The sequence below is a fragment of the Galleria mellonella genome, unplaced genomic scaffold (assembly GCF_026898425.1).
Source record: "Galleria mellonella isolate WM207_F2 unplaced genomic scaffold, CSIRO_AGI_GalMel_v1 utg74, whole genome shotgun sequence".
In the NCBI taxonomy this organism is placed as follows: Eukaryota; Metazoa; Arthropoda; class Insecta; order Lepidoptera; family Pyralidae; genus Galleria; species Galleria mellonella.
This window is the reverse complement of record NW_026442147.1, coordinates 3,820,022-3,838,270: the sequence shown is the minus strand read 5'-3', so window position 1 is coordinate 3,838,270 and position 18,249 is coordinate 3,820,022. Positions and strand designations below refer to the sequence as shown.

Here is an 18,249-nt window from a genome sequence, read left to right as displayed (position 1 = left end):
CAAAAACTTTTCTTTTTTGGTTCGATCTATGAACCGTAGAAAAAAGATCGCAGGTTTCTCTATACTTAAGTTGCTTTTTGATCGCAAATATATTTTTGTTTATTGTTACCATATCGATTGCACCTGCAGTCCAATATCAACATTTTATCTACCTAAGCAAACTTGTCAATATCAAAAATAAACTGTACCGTTTGATAATAACTTTCTATTTATTTTTTGTGAAATATTCAATGAATTTTCCAAGTACTATCCCTAATCTATGTTCCACCCGAATTATCACAATTATTATCTCCGCGTTTCTAATCTGTGCTGAACAATGGTTGCTTAGCAACAGCTTGTTTGTTTGATTGATACATGAAATGAAATTATAAAAAAATTATGTAGATCATAATAGTGGATTAAATTTATTGGATCTATTATTTAATAAAGCAAATATTAAAATTGATACCTGATCTCATATTTAATGGCGCAGTGCTCAGTAACTATGGTCAACGCAGAACAAAATTCTACTGATAATAGTATATCAACGAAAGAATTTCTACACATTGAAAAAGCCTGTGAGGTACCTAGAGATAGTGATGAAGAAATTAAGATGATATTTAATGAAATCAATAAGTTGTCTGGTAATGCAGATAGTGATAAAATAATTGGCGAAGACGTCGAGGATGTGGAGCTTATTCTAAAGAGGGCTGAAGATATTGCTCATGAGACTGAAAATTTATTGAAAAGTAGCCCTATCGCTGCTGTTAATGGCATCACCAATGATAGTGGAGCTATACCTCAAATTAAGGTCACGAAACCTAATGATAACGAATCTAAGGCTGTAGCAAGTGCAATTTCTAGTGTCAATAAGGTAATTATTTTTCTTTCACCTATTAAGGCTACCAAAACTACTTTGAAATATAAATTATGGTTAAATGAAAAATAAATATAGTGCATTCTATGACGTTCATGGTGCTATTAGTTTCTAAAGGTAACTATCACTACTTTTCATCTTGTGAACTGTTTCCTTATTTGGTATTCTAAGGTATTAAAAAAAAGTTAAATATTTATTTTTTATTTTCATTTCAATAGTATAATTAAAATTATATTCAAGACATTCATATTTAAATACTACTTATATGATAACTTAATGTAAGTTTAAATATTATAAATAATATAAGGTTGTTTATTGAGATCACTCCTTATTCACTTGTGCAGCTAGTACTCTTAAAGCAGCTAGGGATTCCTTAGCAACATTTTCTATGTAGGTTGTGGGAAGTACAAATCCATATCTGCCCTTGTCATTAAGTTCAATGGTGTAAGAGTATTTGATGCCCTGGCTCTTTGCCCAATCGTCAGATCCTCCCGCTGCTGGATATAAAAGTTTACTTGAAGAACCTACACTATAGTAATCACCACCTGTTGATTGGATAACCTGAAAGATAATAAAAATTAATTGTAATTCTGAATAGTTCTTATCTATCTATCTATCTATCTATCTATCAATTTAAGAGCTGCGTTCTTGTTGGTGGAGCTCTTACCAAGTTCTTATACAAGTTCATAATTGCTGATCTATTCAATTGTTTTGACAAATTTATTAAGCTTATTATAAGAAGGAATTTTTAGTAAATTTGCTGATACCATTCATTAATTTTGAAGTAACTTAAAAAAATTAGTTTCTCATTTCAATTGTATTTTTTTTTTAATATTTATTATCTCATATCTCTGTTAGTTGTAATTCAATTTGAAAAATTATTTTATATTTGAAATAATATACTTACAGATTGGTCTTATAGAAATAAGTGGTATTGCCAAAATTGAAGTTGTGTTTTTGTGGAACACAATTTTAATTATTTTACACATTTTAATATCTTATACATGATAGGGCTACAAAAGTCTAAAATATCACATAGACAATGTAACATTTTGTTAAAAGGAATTGTTGTAAACAAAAATGATTTTTCAGCTATATGTGTTACATACACATTTATTAAATTTCTAGGCTAGACTGATTTTATTTATAGTATATAAGAACGAATGAATGCGAAATAAATTTATGGTCTATGTTGGTGTCTAATACTATGTAATTACAGGGTATAAGTAGGTACTATATATTGTATATAAATAACTTGTAGATTTATCTTACCGCAGCCATTTTGTCACCAAGAGATTGTAAGTCCTCATAATCTGGTGGCACAGCATTTTCATATCCCCATGGGTACAAAATATATTGTCCATAGCTGTGGTATGTTATATAAGCCACATAATTGGCAGCACTCTTTTGGAAGAATTCCTAAAAAAGACAAAAAATGTGAATACAACAAGAGAAATGAGGATATATTTTTTTTTGCAAAAGATCCTTGCTAATATTATCAAACAACGGCCATGTTGTTTGCTATACAGTCCAGTTTGGTAAAATTTTCTATTTAAGACAGAGAAGGACATAGGGTGCTTTACATCTTTTTCAAGATATACCTATTGCAATGAAGCATATATTGTAGTTGATATAAACTAGTATATAAATAAAATAAATAAATGCTTTCATAACTATGATTTCTAAAGAAATATTTAGAGGGTTTTATCAACTACTGTTATTGTGGTGAATGTAACACTCGACGTTTTATAAAAAGGTGTTAACAACGGTATAAAGATATTTTAGATAAAAATCCTTATTATAAGTAAATGTATAGCACATCAGGGTAGAAATATTATTTAACTTTAAATAAATTTTACAACCTTGCCACATGAACTTACATAAACAGCACGCGATTCTGGCTCCGAAAATGCTCTAGGACCACGGTAAATTTCACTGCAAGAACTGCTAGATGTACCTTTACCACCCCAACGGTATCTGTAATGTAAATATTCGGACTGTAGATGCTATAGTATCAGATTTATAAATTTACAGCTGCGTCATTGTTTGCTGATCTGCATCACGATCACAACTTCTCACTTTCAAACAAAACGGCTCAACTTTAACTCGTATTTGACGAATTCCATCAGAATTAAGATATCGTATCCACGCTAGAGAAGACATTACTCAGGGATTGTAGTGGAGATTCTCATGCCTGTTACACCGGGTGTCGTAGAGAGAGTAGTGTTGGACATTTCGCACTTTTCTCTCTGCTATTGTTAGTCCCTCAATGGTCATCGAAGTACGAGTAAGATATGGGTTACATCTAGGTGTATGGATAAGTGAGTAAAGAAAGTCTGATAAGATGTAACCTAAGCTACTATTAGTCGTGTCGATCTTTACTCACTTAACGGCAACTTTTGCAAGATTAGAGTGCCACCTGCGCTCGCTCTCATTCTGATAAGTTCGCTGATGACAGTATACAGTAAATAATTTAAAGATAGACCTGACAAATGGAGGTTTATACCTTCATAATTAAAGGATATTGAAATAGATCTTGAAAAATTAAAGTAATCCTCACCCAAAGTTCCTATTTAAGTCAACGCCTGAACATCCTCTTCCAGCGACACCAGGCCGCCTGTTTTTCCTCCACAAGCGATCACTCATGTGAGTATACTCGTATCCATCTGGATTCATCACAGGCAAAAAGTACCTGAAAATAATAATGTTGTTCTAGTTCGCCTTTGTGAACCTTTCTCACATCATAAAATTAAGGAAGATATTTTCGTGCTTTTCGTAGCACAAATTACTATAAATTTTAAGTAGACACAGTAGCGTTTACAATAAAATTCGTTCCCTCGATTATTGTATTGCAGACAGAGTTCCACCGATGGAGCAAAGATCTTGTATACACGTGACGGTTACTTTTAATACCTATTTTTGTCTATAATTAGATTATGATGATCCGGGCGTAATGATGAAGGTCTTTATTATTTTATTATCATGTATGTTTTTATTTATCAGTGTTTGTTTATTACAAGGATTATGAGGGAAGTAGTATACCTAATCATCACCAATAGTATAGCTGTACATTCAAATAATGAAGAAGGATTTTTAAGCAATAATAATGTTAATTAGTCATCCTCGCATCTACTTTTTAAATGATTTCTGAAAGGTGGAGGGTCTCAGTTTATTTATATTTTTTATGATTTTGACAATTCTATATGCAATAGATAGGCTTTACTTTCGTATTATGTAGTTCTGAAATAAAATAGATAACATTCTATGTTTATTCTAACACGGTGCTCGCAGTGCGAACATGCTAAATTCTTATTTATTAATAGTATTTTTATACAATTTGCGAAAGACACCCACAAGTTTTAGAGTTAATGGGAATAATTACCAATCTAAGTTTTTGATGTCCTCAGATTCTTCATCGAAGTTTTCAGCAAACTGATTGATGATGTAAGTTACAGTTGCAGGACTGATCCATTCGCGCGCGTGGATACCTCCATCTATGAAAATGGCTTTATTCGAAGGATTACCGTTCGAAATTCTTAATACCTAAAAAAATAATACCTAAAATTAAAAGTGAAAGGGATCTTGTATACATGATATAATAAGTAATTAAGGGAAATATTCTAATGGAATATTTTTTTGCATCTAAGTATCTATATTGATAGGTAGAAAAAAATCCATATGCTTGCATATATGTGCTATTAAGAGATCTACAATAATCGCTGGTCACCTGGATCAGTACCTTTGTCCCGCATAGGTTTCTGCCATCAAATAGTAGTGCCTATATGACTGTGTATAGATTTGTGATTTAAAGGTGTACTTAACATTTAATCCTCTGGATTGACAACGTATGAGTAATACTACAAACGTAACAGTCTAATCTGTGATGTCTAATTACTCTTCATATTTGAAGGGGACAGTTGCTATTTTATCAAATGGGCTATTTCATGTTGCTTAAAAAAGTTCATAATAAACAAAGCGAAAAAAGGCGCACTCTTAACACTTTATAATTATAATACTACACATTCGATATGAAGTCCGTTTGTTTTTGGAATCGTTTAATTATTAATAAATTACATATTGGTTAATGATTAAATTCCAGTTATTTACCTTCAATTCTCGTCCTTCATGTGATTTTCCGATACTATTAACACTGATGATAGCAGGGTATGTTTTGGATAAATATTCTAAAAATCCGTCGATATCTTCTAATCTGTGATATTGTTTCCAATTCATACGGTGTCCTGGAAAGCAAAGATGTTTTTCAAAACTATACTATTAAATATTACTCCTAAGAATATTTATTTAGGGATTTAAATTTGTAGAATAAACAATTGATTTTATATTGAATATAATGTATCAAACAAAGTAACATTTACATTGGATATATAGTTTAACGTATAAAAAAAATTGCAATTTATTATAAATTTAAAAATTTACTGTAAATTTTTTTTTTAATTATTAGTCTAACGGAAAAACAAAAAAAAAAAAATTGTAATTCGAGTACCAGAAGAAGTTGCAAAGAATATATGCCAAACCACACGACGTTTGTGCTCCTAAAAATTTGTGAAATTTATACATTGATTTTCCAAAATACACATTTTCCAAAATACAATCAGTACGGAACAATATCTGGTTAGTTACGTAATCTATAAAATGTAAATACATTGAATGCATGCACACATTTTTGTTAAAACATGTACATTCGCGCCAAATTACCAAAAAATTAGAAGAAATAATTAGAACACATGTGAACGTGCAATGGAATCCGGAACCTTAGTTTGATAACGAACCCCAATTCGCATTTGGCCAATATTCCATGGGTATGTTGAGAGAACTGTAGCCCATGTAAGCCCCTAGCAAACTTAGACGATGTGAACCCCTGTAACGCCAAAAATTGTAAGCTCTTGCTGTAACAAAATGACACCCTTGGAATATTGTTAAAAATTCCAGGAAAGCATACGTAAATGACTTCCACTAAACGACTCGCAGTATTCTTAGTAATTGTAATCAATGTAATACTTATTATGATTAGTAATACTAATTTTATAGTAGGTATTCTCATCCTCTTTATTGTTTTAAAATTATGAGTGTATCATAGTGTTTTTTTTTTATCTTATAAGAAGAATATTCTAATTTAAGAATATTACATAAAGTAATGTAATGTTAAATACTTCTAAGTAATTTTTTTTTGTCTAGAAGTACTTACCTCGTCTGTCCTGAAGTTCTACTTCATTCTCATCTAGAGGTGGATTTTCTTCATCAATCCTCTTCTGTAAATCCTCAATAACAACTTCAAATGCAATATTTTCCCTACTCAATACACGAGTAACGTTTTGTATAGCATCTGGTTTTATGAATACATCAATTGCTGTTCCATTAGTTCCCCAAGTTGCAATTTCTAGAAATGAAAATTACAAATAATATTCTTGTAAATATCTATATTATTTACTACATACTTTTTCATACTTACGATTTCTTCGACGTAGTCTGCCAAGAATACCACGACTTCCTTCTTTTTCTATTGAGACTTTCCAGAGTTGAGCACCGGAATAATCTACTTTTTGTGAGGCGGTTTCCGCTTTAGTTAATGTTGTTTTGGTTTTAATTGTATCAACTTTATTATTTAGGGTATTATTATCAGAATCCTCGTTTTCTTGTGTATTTGTGTTAGTTACATCTGTTTTTATTTTTTCTTCAACTGGCTCTTCTTCAATTATCTCTAAAGGAAGCTCATCTGTAGTTACTTCTTGCTCACTTTTTTCTCCCGAAACAGTTTCTGTAGCCGTTTCCACTAATTTATAATCAGATGGCTGTGGAACTGCACCGCGATTTGGCCATTCTGGAAATTTTGTATTATATGTATTATAATAATACATGTATTATAAGTCCTTATTATAAATATAAGTCCTTGTAATACCAGAGGGAGACTTTGTACAAAAGTCGATTATTGGGTACCTCTGTCCTATTTATTTTCTATTGTGAAGCAGTTGTGTTTGCATAGCTGTGTTTCGGTTTGAAGGGTGGGATATGGCGTAAATTTACAGGGTACAGAGGAATAACATCTGAGTCCTCTGGAATGACAACGCATGGGGAGTATCATGGGCGAAACAGTATACTCTATTATGTCCATGGTACTGCTCATGTCTCTGCTGCTCAGTTGCAAGTATAGCTTGTAATCTATGCTACTTAATATACGCTTTCTTTATTTGGAATAATAAATTAATATGCTAATATTATGTATGAGACTCCCAATATCGACTGAAAGTATTTTTATTATATTAACATCATATAGTTTATATTCATTTTATTTATTTTGCCAAACGTAGATATTAGTTTTGGTGTGGTTTCAAAGGACTTTTCCCCTGTGAATGTTTAGGCTGTGAAATAACCTTCCCGCCGAGGTGTCTCCTAGAGACTGCAGTATTCTTTAAAAAGGGTATATTAAACTTTCTTTAGAGTCGGCAATGCGCATGTGACTTCCTTAGTGTTTTAAGCATCCGTAGGCAAAAGTGACCGTTTACCATCAGACGGGCTGTATGCTTGTTTGCCATCTTTGTGGTGTATAAAAAAAATATGTATGTCAAAATCTATCTTGGCTATAATCTATCGATTTTTAATTCTGTTATTAAGTACGAGTGTAAAACGTGATCTGTTATGTGTTACTATCATGTTGAAAATCAGCATTATTCACAATTACGCGTTGGTATTAAAATTGTTGTAAATCATGCCCCTTTTGTAGTTAACATTAATTAGGTTGTAATGAGATGATTTTATCTACGCAGTGTATAATTTTATTTTGGTTAGGTTAACATATATTACTACAATTGTGAAAGACTTGTATAAATGTAATTTATGGATTTAATGAACAAAATTCATGCAATTAAAGAAAATATTTATTTATTTATATTTAATTGTATCATTTATAAAAATTATAAATACAATTAATTTTAAAGAGAATTGATATAAAAGGCGGTCTTATCGCTAAGCAATCTCTTCTAAATAACCTTTGGGAAGAGGACATTGAGAAAAAAGAGAATGAAATAATAGGAAAAATAATAGAATAAGAGAACAATTAATTTATATACATTAAATTATTCATAAAAACTAAAATCTATTTTTTTTATCTATTTTAACTATTACACTATTTTGTCACTTTCTTTCAAATTGAGAATTTAGTGTAAAAGAAAGAGACAGTTCAATAACTAAAATAGGTTTATAAGAGGTGTGATGTTTTTATAAATAAGAGAGATTTATTTAATGTCCTAAAATGTCCGCGAATATATTTTAAATAATACTCAAATGTGAGTCAAATTGTCAAATTTCTTTTGCAGTATCCTTGTGTCCTAGTTAGTCTGGCACTTATTCCTAACGGGCTATTCAAGTGCCGTACTAATGAATTCGGTATTTTAGGTGTACGTACGATATACTTTGATAGAAACAATGATTAAAATGCATGACTCGTGCCCCATGTGACATGTCTAATGACTTTCTCTGGCTGTCTTGATTTCCATTCGCCGCTGGCCTGATCTTGCTTGTAACGGTTTTACTAAAACTTGATTCAACTTAAAGGAAGGGTTTCCTCTAATATGTTTTATTTAGATCACGTCCTATGAAGGTGACGCTATGTTCAGAATCATGATGTATTTAGTATTCATATTTAAAGTTTTAGTTCCGCTTTTTTTTATTAGCACGCTTTGTTAGTGATGAACTATTATTTCCAACATGCGTGAACTTATTGTTGTTCTTTTCATTTTATATTTGCTATTATTTATTTATTGTACAATGGTTTTTGTTTGTGTCCTATTTTATTTACTTTAATTTGTTTCTCTTTTTTAAGTACCGGTATGTATTGATATATGGGTATTTATCATATCTTAATATTTAAATATTCAAAATCAGTAGTAAGTATGAATATGCATTAGGAGAAACATATTTTTTTTGCGCTAAATAGCTACAACGTGTTTTTTCATTTCTCCTCTATCCAAAGGTCGTCTGGATGAGGTTAGCGATAAAAGTGCTTTTCGTACTTTAAGTGGTGTAATAAAAAAAAAAAAACTTATTTCTGCAATACTATTATTGAGTCTCGAATTATAAACTCATTTAGTAAATAAATATTTTAGCATAGTTAAATGATGAAATATTTATTTTACTAAATGAGTTACTGCAGTCCACTGGTGGATACAGTCTCCGCGAAAACGCGCTTTTTTATAATAATTACTTAATAAAAACATATTATGATTTTTTTGTGTTGTACTATGGACTGAATTAGTAGTGTGTTGCGCATATTATTATCAATATTCACAATTAATATAATAGAATTTAAGAAGAAAAAAACTATCAATGACAAGTGAAGAAAAAAAATATTCAAAATTACTTTTCTGTTTGTTTTGGATTCTGTGAAGTGATTCTCATTCTTTCTTGATCTTATTCAACGACAAATTTTCATTATCCTCAATTTGAATAAACAAAAATGTTATGAAGATTGTATTTCCTTATGAGAATAAAGACTTAAAATTATTCATTAAAGTTTTGGCAATATATCTAAGACGTTTTAGTATTATAAACAAAATTGTTTTTAAAATAAAGACAATATTATAAATTTAATATGAAAATACAATAATTACCTTGCCCGGGTTGCTTTTCATTGACGAGTGGTGTACTGTACACCACTGTGACTCCAACCACCAACAAAACGAACGCCGCCGACCACGATCCCATGGCTACTGAGCCTTCTAACGGGCGAGTCGACAAGTGCAAATGCCCACTGATGCTCCTGCGCATCGATGGAGCCTTTTTAAACTCCTAAACTACCTCTTGTTGCTGCCATCATTAATACTGCACATTGTTAGAACATTGTCCGTGAACACTGATACGGGTAATATAGAAATGTAAATAGATTTCTATAAAAAGTTAATTAATCGGTATATAATAGATATATGAATACAGAAGCTATAGCTTGGGCTAGAAAATTAAATTTTGTTACGTGTGATGTGCTGCATTCTAAAAAAGATATAGATGAATCCTTGTTTTTATAAATTAGGTATGTTTTTTGATATAATATTATATAGACCAGCTGAATTCAATAGAACGTTTCAAACATATAATTGTCCTGACTATAAGACAGTTTGCTGATGTCCAATATGGTAATGCAAATAAAAATCTATTGAATGAATATTTCGATTTAGTATTACATTCATTTCGAGATAATTTCTGTGATAATTTCAACAAAACTTTGTTAGCATTCAATTAAGTCAATTGAAACAAACTATAGTTAAAGGAAATTGTATGAAGTCATTATTAAAATTATTAAAATCTTGTTATCTATATATATACCTAAATCTAATCCGACTTTTTTCTAGTTGTGAATTAATTGACTTACATAAATTTAGGCTTTCATACTTACGATTCTCATTGCCTACCAAATGTAAGTAGGTATATGGAACGTATTTTATTATGCAGTATTGAAACTGCTTGGTATTTTTTACCTGAGTGGATAAATTTAGATTAGAAGGCTTTACGTGTATTTTATAGGTAGGTACAATATATTATTAGCTTTGGAACCAGAATGACAACCTTCCTGTTCGGGTAGATACCTACCTGCCCACCTAAGCGCCATGTTCGGTCATTGCCTCCAGACTTGCAGTTATTTTACGTTGATGACAAACTCTATTTACCGTAAACACTTATTTAATGGTTTATTTATCACAATGACTTTTAAATAGTTTAGCATCTCATTTGGGCCCCTTCGTAGTGATTATGAAATCGAAAATATGTATGAGTAAATAAGTAATATGTTTGCAGGCCAGTCCTGCCAAGCAAAACAGTAAAGAAAATAACGATATACGCCGCAAACCGAAGTTGAGGCCTTTCTCTGCTGGTGTTATCGATTCTAAGAAAAGAGAGACTTCGAAAGTGGCACGGTTCTCAACAAATTCAAATTCGCCGAAAAAAAACAGTAGTTGTAAGCATGAAAATTTATTAGAGGAATTGAAGGACACAAACGAAAGGGTGAAAGCTATTGAGCTTCTAAATGTTCAATTGACAGAAGATAACAAGTATTTGCGAAAAAAACTGGACCATATTAATGAGCAAAAACATGTGACTGATTTGAAATTGTCTGAATGTGAGAAGTTCGTGAGCAGATTGGGTAAAGAGTATGAGAACAGAAATTCTGAGTTAAAGGAAATAAAAGAACACGAAGGTAGAATCATGGCTGAGTTGAATAAGGAAAGAAACGAAAGGAAAAACTTGACGATTCAGCATGATAAAGATGTTATTGTTATTCAAGATCTGCAAAGACAAGTGAAAGAAATGGAGATGATATTAAAAAGGAAGCATCCCGATTCAGTGTCAGCTTTAATAGGTTCGTATTGTATGATTATATTTAATTTTCAATTGATTTATTTTTTATTATAAAATATGGAGCGTGGTGTGTGTATATATATATATATATATATATATATATATATATATATATTCTGAAACTTCTTTATGATTCCATTTTGATATATTTTCATAAAACAAATCCTAATATGCTTGTAGAAATATGAGCTTGTCGATTGTTATCTCTACCACAATGGGAACTGTGAACTAATGTCCCTGACTACTCCATTATGGATTATTAGGAGTCTTGAGCAGATTTTTTTTATATATATATATTTTATTTACATAATATTTCTTGTTTTAGTTGCATCTAAGTCATCAACAGTTGAAGATAATAAAAAAAAGTTACTTGAGGATCGTATCATTCGTTTAGAACAAGAATTGAAAGACAAGGAAGGTCATTTTCAGGGTATACTACTTACTTTGCAAGAAAAGTTTGGGGACATGAAACAAAAATATGAGAACCACATTATTGACGTCGAGAGGCAACTCATGGAGGATCGTAAAATTAATAATGAATTAAAAAACAAAATCAACAAAACAAACATGGCCGATTCTGCTGTTCAAACTGTGTCTAGACCATATCAAAGTGTAGCGTGTCAAACATTTATAAAACCAGATAGAGCATCTTCTGCTGTAAGTAGGTTGTCGCAGAGCTCTACACTTATTTTAAATAAATTGAAAGAAGACAGTTACTTAGTGGCCACAATAAAAGGCTTACAAGCCGAATTAACAGTAAAACAACGTACTATTGCAAAAATTAACAGAGAAACTGAAGAACTTCGAAAGAATTTAAGGAATTTACAAAAGGAGAAAGAAGGTACAAAGTCTATTTACATCTTATTTAGGTGTCGATGTGATATGATACAATCCTGACATGTCTTTGTAATAAATTTAGTAGTTTAAAAATATATATATTTTACATAGAAATCCTTTTTCATCATTTGCTAATTTTATTAACCATTTAGAAAAAAAGATACGTTTTTCTTTACTTAAGTCATGAGTAAAGGAAAACGTACTATAGAGAACTTGCGCTTATTTGAAATATTGTATATTCATAATATTACAATATTGGTTTGTTTTAGTATTATTGAATTTGAATCCACAAAAGAAGCCCGGATGTAAACAGACAAAGTCATCTGACAACATATTATTGAGAGTGAATACAGAAATGGAAGCCGAACTTACGGAAGTACGAAAACAAAAGGAAGTCCTTACACAAGAACGAAGCAGCTTACTCGACTCTTTGAAACGGACAAACGAAGATTTTATATTGCTGAAAAAGAAACGCATACAAGATGTAAGTGATTTAATTATATTTTTCAGTCCACTTAAAAATAGTATGTTCTTAATTCGTTTTTTTTTTTATATATATATTTATTACCTCATAACTCCGTCAGTTCTAAACCGAAAATTCTTTTTTTATCTGAAAGTACACTATATATAAATGTTATCAAAATCGGTTCAGTAGTTTGCTTTTTAAATCAAAATGACTGATTTTGTCCTAATTGAAGTTGTTTTTTGTGAGACACAATCTATATACATATAATAAAACTGCATATATATATATATATATATATATATATATATATATATATATATATATATATAGTAGTGGCCTGTCCCGGCGTCGCACGGGTGGACATTTTTACAATTAAAAAAAGTGGCCATTAAGGCTGCACACGCGACGGAAGCTTAAAAATGGAGTAACTTCTCCCGTTTTCCCAACATTTCCCTTTACTGCTCTGCTCCTATTGATCGCAGTGTGATGGAAAGTATACTATAACCTGCCCAGGAGTATGAAGAATAATTGTACTAAGTTTAGTTAAAATCCATCGATTATTTGTTTCTATAACGAACGTACAGACAGACAGACAGACAGACAGACAGACAAAAATTTTACTGATTGCATTTTTGGCATCAGTATCGATCACTAATCACCTCCTGATAGTTATTTTGGAAATATATTTCATGTACAGAATTGACCTCTCTACAGATTTATTATAAGTATAGATAGATTTTGAATTGTTGAGTTTGTGAGAATTGTTGTTGAGTTGATGAAATTTGAATGAATGAATAATTTGTTAATTCAAAAAGGTTAATTTACATTAATATTTCAGCTACACACCCTACAGTTGGCACATGAGAAGGAACTGATGCAAATGAATATGCAACTTTATCCGTTACAAGAAGAGATCAAACTGCTGAATAGGACAGTGGAGATACTCCAAGAGCGAGTGAGGGCTGCTGACGACAAACTCCTGAGGCACCAGGCTGGTATCAAGGATGTGGAAGTGCACGGAGGAGGAGGTGATAATCTAGGTAGTAGGAATACTAAGAAGGATATTCGTTAATATTTTTTCACAACTGTCGAATCGTTATTTCATACTTACTAAAATTATTCATGTGAAAGTGGGTTTGTTTGTTTGTTATCTCGTAGCGCCTGAACGGCTTAATAACTCGTTATGAAATTTTGTATACAAGTACTATAGGAGATGTAAAAGCATATAGGCTAATTTTTATCTCGCTCATTGAATTATCCCGGTCATGCGGACGAAGTCGCGGGCAAATGATAGTGTTACTTAAATATGAAAAAATGGCACCTAATACCAAATTCCTTGTTTAAGAATCTTTAAATTATCTCCGGTCAGTTATTAAAAAGTAATAAATACCTATTCTAAGTAAACCCGTCATAAAAAATAAAGTAAGCGAATACATTCCTTCTAACATTTTCCTTATTGGTCTCGTGTTCGTACTGGTGTTATTTCTTATTTTTATTTGATGCGCTATTTACTAGAGGTGGGTAATATATAATAATATCTGTATATTTTGGTTGCAGTATCTATAATATATATTGACTCAGTAATTAATATGTTAAATATAGGTTTTTCCGATATATAATATTGAAATGAATGCACATATCCGATTGGTATGGGCGATATTGTTGACCTTTCTTTCCGTCGTTAATGTCCCGAGGAACCCAATATATAGATATCAGAGCGGAACCGATATTACCCATGTCTTCTGTTTACTGTTGAATTTTAGTACTTTTCTTCATACTAAGACTTTCCCTACATTAATTACGTATAAGTGTGGAGATATGTTTATTTATCATTGCGTGGATATTAATTAGTAGTAAGGTACATTGTTGTAAGACACTTCTAATTGTCTACCCGTTTAACGCCAGGTCATTTACACATAACCGAATACCAACGGTCCGCTGTGTTATATCGTTTTTACTATGGGCTGTTTCAATAGAAATTTATAAAAAGGCGACTAAGTTTTCAACCGACTTCAAAAAGGACGTTCTCAATTAGATTATACTGTTTCTATATTTGTTACCTCATAACTCTGTAAGTTCTAAATTGACTTGGAAAAATACTTATATATATATATATATATATATATATATAATATAGGATATACTTAAAGATTAGTCCAGTAGAAATTTTATCAAAATCGGTTCATTACTTTAGTTTTTACATGAAAATAATTAGTTTTGTCACAATTGATGTTTTTTTTTTTGTGAGACAGTCTTCAATTATATTGAAGTGAAATTTATAAATTTGAACATACAAGCAATTAATCGATTTTCGATTTCTGCTACTATGGGACTTATGTTTCGTTCGGATCAACTATTCAATTGCTTAAATTTTTATTAAATTTAATATTAATTATTAATTAATAGAATTCTATTTCAACAGATTACAGTTAGGTTGTTTTATGTTTCATCTACATTGTATTATTTTATGTTGTATGTTTCGTACTACAAGAGAAAGGGAAAAGAGTGAGGGAAGACTCTTGGGAGGAAAGAGAGAATAATGGTATGTCGAATTTTAAACCGGCTCCTTTAAGTGACTACTGGTATATGTTGAGGCTGTGCATAATATCTAAAAAATATCTAATAAACTATTTTGCGAGGTGGACTTTTTAACAAAGTTAACTATGCCAAGTTTCAAATTAGCAGCAATTTTCTCTATTTTTATTTTATTTTTCTTTTTCTAAAAGGCAGATTTAATGTCTTATTTTCTCATAATCACATTAAAGTTGATATTGCACATCGGGTACGAGCTTCAGCACCACCTTTGTGCGTCATGCCGGGGCATGTTTGTATCTCTGGAATATTATCTGCTGTCGTTGCCTTCACGGCTTAGAAGCAGGAATTTGTCAATTTTGTGGGTACACGTAGTCACGATAGTTGTGTGTGTCTTTGTGTGCCTTTATACTCGTAGTTGATTATAAGTAAAGAATAATTTAAAAATGGGACCAGTAGTTTGTAATGTGACATGAACTTGTCATTGTGTTCTTACGGGTGCCTAGTTATAGAGTATTTAGAACTGTTACGCACAAAATACGAGAAATGTAGGAGCAGTCAGTGTCATATATACCTATATTAGTTACAATCAGCTCAAGTGAGGCCACACATGGAATACTGTTCTCACCTGTGGGCAGGAGCGCCACAGTACCAACTCCTTCCGTTAGACCGCATTCAAAGTCGGGCAGCTCGAATTGTTGACGATCGGTGTCTTACTGTCCGGCTCGACCCACTGAAACTGCGTAGAGATGTTGCATCTCTGTGCATCTTCTACCGAATTTATCATGGGGAGTGCTCTGAAGAATTGTTCGGATTGATACCTGCTGCAGATTTTCACCATCGTACAACCCGCCATAAACTAAAATTTCATCCCAACCATCTGGACGAGTGGCGGTCCTCCACCGTGCGTTTTTCAAGGCACTTTCTTCCACGCACAACCACTCTTTGGAATCAACTTCCAGCAGCAGTATTTCCGAACCGATACGACAACATAACCTTCAAGAAAAGAGCATATTCCTTTTTAAAAGGCCGGCAGCACACCTGCAATGCCGTAGGTGTTGTGGGTGACCATGGGCGGCGGTAGTCACTTACCATCAGGTGAGCCGCATGCTCGTTTGCCCCCTGTGTTGTAAAAAAAAAAAAAAAAATCAAAATTTATATAACTGCACAAGTTGCCAAAATGTCTCCATAAAATGATCTTATATTTGTACAATAATATATCATCGATTTATCAAACATTAGATAATACGTTACACAGATTATTGTTTAAATAATCTATCAATTTAGGTATTATTAATTAAACATTCTTTTGACACTTGGGGGATCCCATACTATATTTTAATACGTGTTATATATTTATAGACCTGACTGTATGTATATATTTGAACTCTGAATGGTTCCTATGATATATTATACGACGATGTTTCTAGTCAAAGTTAATATTTTTGTGAGTGAATTTCGCTTCTAGCAATGTGAAGTCTTGCAGTGCCTTAAAGGTTGCGTCAGTCTTGAATAAAAATGTTATTTTTCTTTACAATGTTGTTTTATTTGAAAAGTAGAGCCTATACCTGTTTATTTTGAGACTGTGGGTATGTTTTATTGCGTGAGTCTTGGCAACACCATAACTTAAAATGGCAAACAACCAATCTGATAGGAAGTGGTAACCGTAAACGAACAACACCATGGATATAACAGAGTACATTAACGTTAGTAATATCCCTCATAGTTTGACATTATCAAAGACTATAAGTGTTATTATGTTCTAATTTTAAATCTAATTTTTCATATCCCACCTATCAAACCGAAGTCAGTTAAAACACGGCCATGTAAGCAGGCCTACTTGGCAGCACTAATACGAGAGGGATTAAAGTACCCAAGCAGACGGATATTCGAAGTATAATTTTGGTTAAAAATTCTGAATATTTGGTTTTGAATTTCTAATGTATTTTGGTTAAAAACCCTCGATAACATTTTCATATACGTAGTTTGTCCTTTTCTAAAAAGTATCTAACTTTCTCTGTTAAATATAGAGTAGTCATACTGGTTCGCAATCTAGGTTTATGTGTGTTATGATCTTGTTTTAGTTTTCACTATTAGCATATGTAATAAGGCACTTTTCTCTTTCAATATCACGATGTAGGTCATACGAAAATTATTGTAACCTACTATGTTAACTTCAATTTTGAACTTTTAAGGAATAACTAAGTATAACATATTAACAAGTATTTATATCTAAATATACACGATATTTTTTTTTAATTTTATCTTTGTAGGAAGATCCTCAGGCGACGCTAGATCAAGCGTAAATTGATAATGAAATTGAAATAAAATATATATAATGTAAAAACTATAAACTGAATAAGAAAATAAATAGTATTGACATTATATATATATATATATATATATATATATATATATATATATATATATATATATATATATATATTTCTCTGAATATAATTCTATCAAAACCAGTTCTGTCAGCACCTTATTCTATTTAAAACCTCTCGTTTCTATGATGTATGACTGATGGATTCCGGCTGCATATACCCAGTCTACAACCGCCTCTAAAGCTGAATAGATCAATTGGTACCAGATTTGTATCGCGTCTTCGTTGTGTTGAATATTGCCTGCGAAAATACAATAGGCGCCATTTAAGAAAATATTCAAGTTTTATTCATTCTTGAGATTTCCAAATAAGAAAAAGCTTCACTATCTTCACAAATTTGTTTATATATATATATATATATATATATATATATATATATATATATATATATATATATATATATATATATATATATATATATATATATATTAACACTGTGATTTCTTTTTATTTCACAAGTCCATTTGATCTCATTAGATCAATTGGACTTGTGAAATTGTATTTTTTGAGAAAAATGGAATGGTAACCTCGCCTGCACTTTTGGTATATATTTGCGGGATGCCAACGCAGAATAATTGATGAGGATGAAAGCGAGTCAGTCTATCATGATGAACTCAAAAATTATCCACGATTATTTCCAAGTGGGGATTGCGTGGTAGTCGACCTGATAAGAGTATATTGCTAGTGACAGAGTTGTTAGATCGCATTGATAACAATACCTTTCCACCTCATTATAGGAATTAGGTGATAATCATCGCTTATATATGAAAGTAATAAGTAAGTAAGTAACTTGTTTTTTTTTTATAC

At 31.4% G+C, this 18,249-nt stretch overlaps 2 protein-coding genes across 2 annotated transcripts; one reads left to right on the top strand and one right to left on the bottom strand.

Annotated features, from left to right (window-relative positions):
* Positions 1 to 295: 295 nt before the first annotated feature.
* LOC113516057 (centrosomal protein of 162 kDa) lies at positions 296 to 16,607 on the top strand. The gene is made up of 5 exons (XM_026900402.3): positions 296 to 853; positions 10,658 to 11,219; positions 11,544 to 12,059; positions 12,325 to 12,539; positions 13,360 to 16,607. The coding sequence occupies exons 1-5, from the start codon at positions 464 to 466 to the stop codon at positions 13,591 to 13,593; spliced, it is 1,917 nt and encodes a 638-aa protein (XP_026756203.2). The 5' UTR covers positions 296 to 463; the 3' UTR covers positions 13,594 to 16,607.
* LOC113516058 (carboxypeptidase B-like) lies at positions 1,042 to 9,635 on the bottom strand. The gene is made up of 9 exons (XM_026900403.3): positions 9,481 to 9,635; positions 6,327 to 6,695; positions 6,063 to 6,254; positions 4,964 to 5,097; positions 4,239 to 4,399; positions 3,417 to 3,548; positions 2,737 to 2,833; positions 2,129 to 2,275; positions 1,042 to 1,417 (listed from the first exon to the last, which is right to left on the bottom strand). The coding sequence occupies exons 1-9, from the start codon at positions 9,572 to 9,574 to the stop codon at positions 1,178 to 1,180; spliced, it is 1,566 nt and encodes a 521-aa protein (XP_026756204.3). The 5' UTR covers positions 9,575 to 9,635; the 3' UTR covers positions 1,042 to 1,177.
* Positions 16,608 to 18,249: the final 1,642 nt, after the last annotated feature.

Excerpts from the sequence above, each read along its gene's own strand:
- LOC113516057 (XM_026900402.3), top strand. The coding sequence starts at position 464 with ATGGCGCAGTGCTCAGTAACTATGGTCAACGCAGAACAAAATTCTACT. Across the intron at positions 12,060-12,324 it reads TTTACAAAAGGAGAAAGAAG|TATTATTGAATTTGAATCCA; the intron begins GTACAAAGTCTA and ends GGTTTGTTTTAG. Across the intron at positions 12,540-13,359 it reads AAAAGAAACGCATACAAGAT|CTACACACCCTACAGTTGGC; the intron begins GTAAGTGATTTA and ends TTAATATTTCAG.
- LOC113516058 (XM_026900403.3), bottom strand. The coding sequence starts at position 9,574 with ATGGGATCGTGGTCGGCGGCGTTCGTTTTGTTGGTGGTTGGAGTCACA. Across the intron at positions 3,549-4,238 it reads GACATCAAAAACTTAGATTG|GTACTTTTTGCCTGTGATGA; the intron begins GTAATTATTCCC and ends TATTATTTTCAG. Across the intron at positions 2,834-3,416 it reads GACTTAAATAGGAACTTTGG|ATACCGTTGGGGTGGTAAAG; the intron begins GTGAGGATTACT and ends TTTACATTACAG.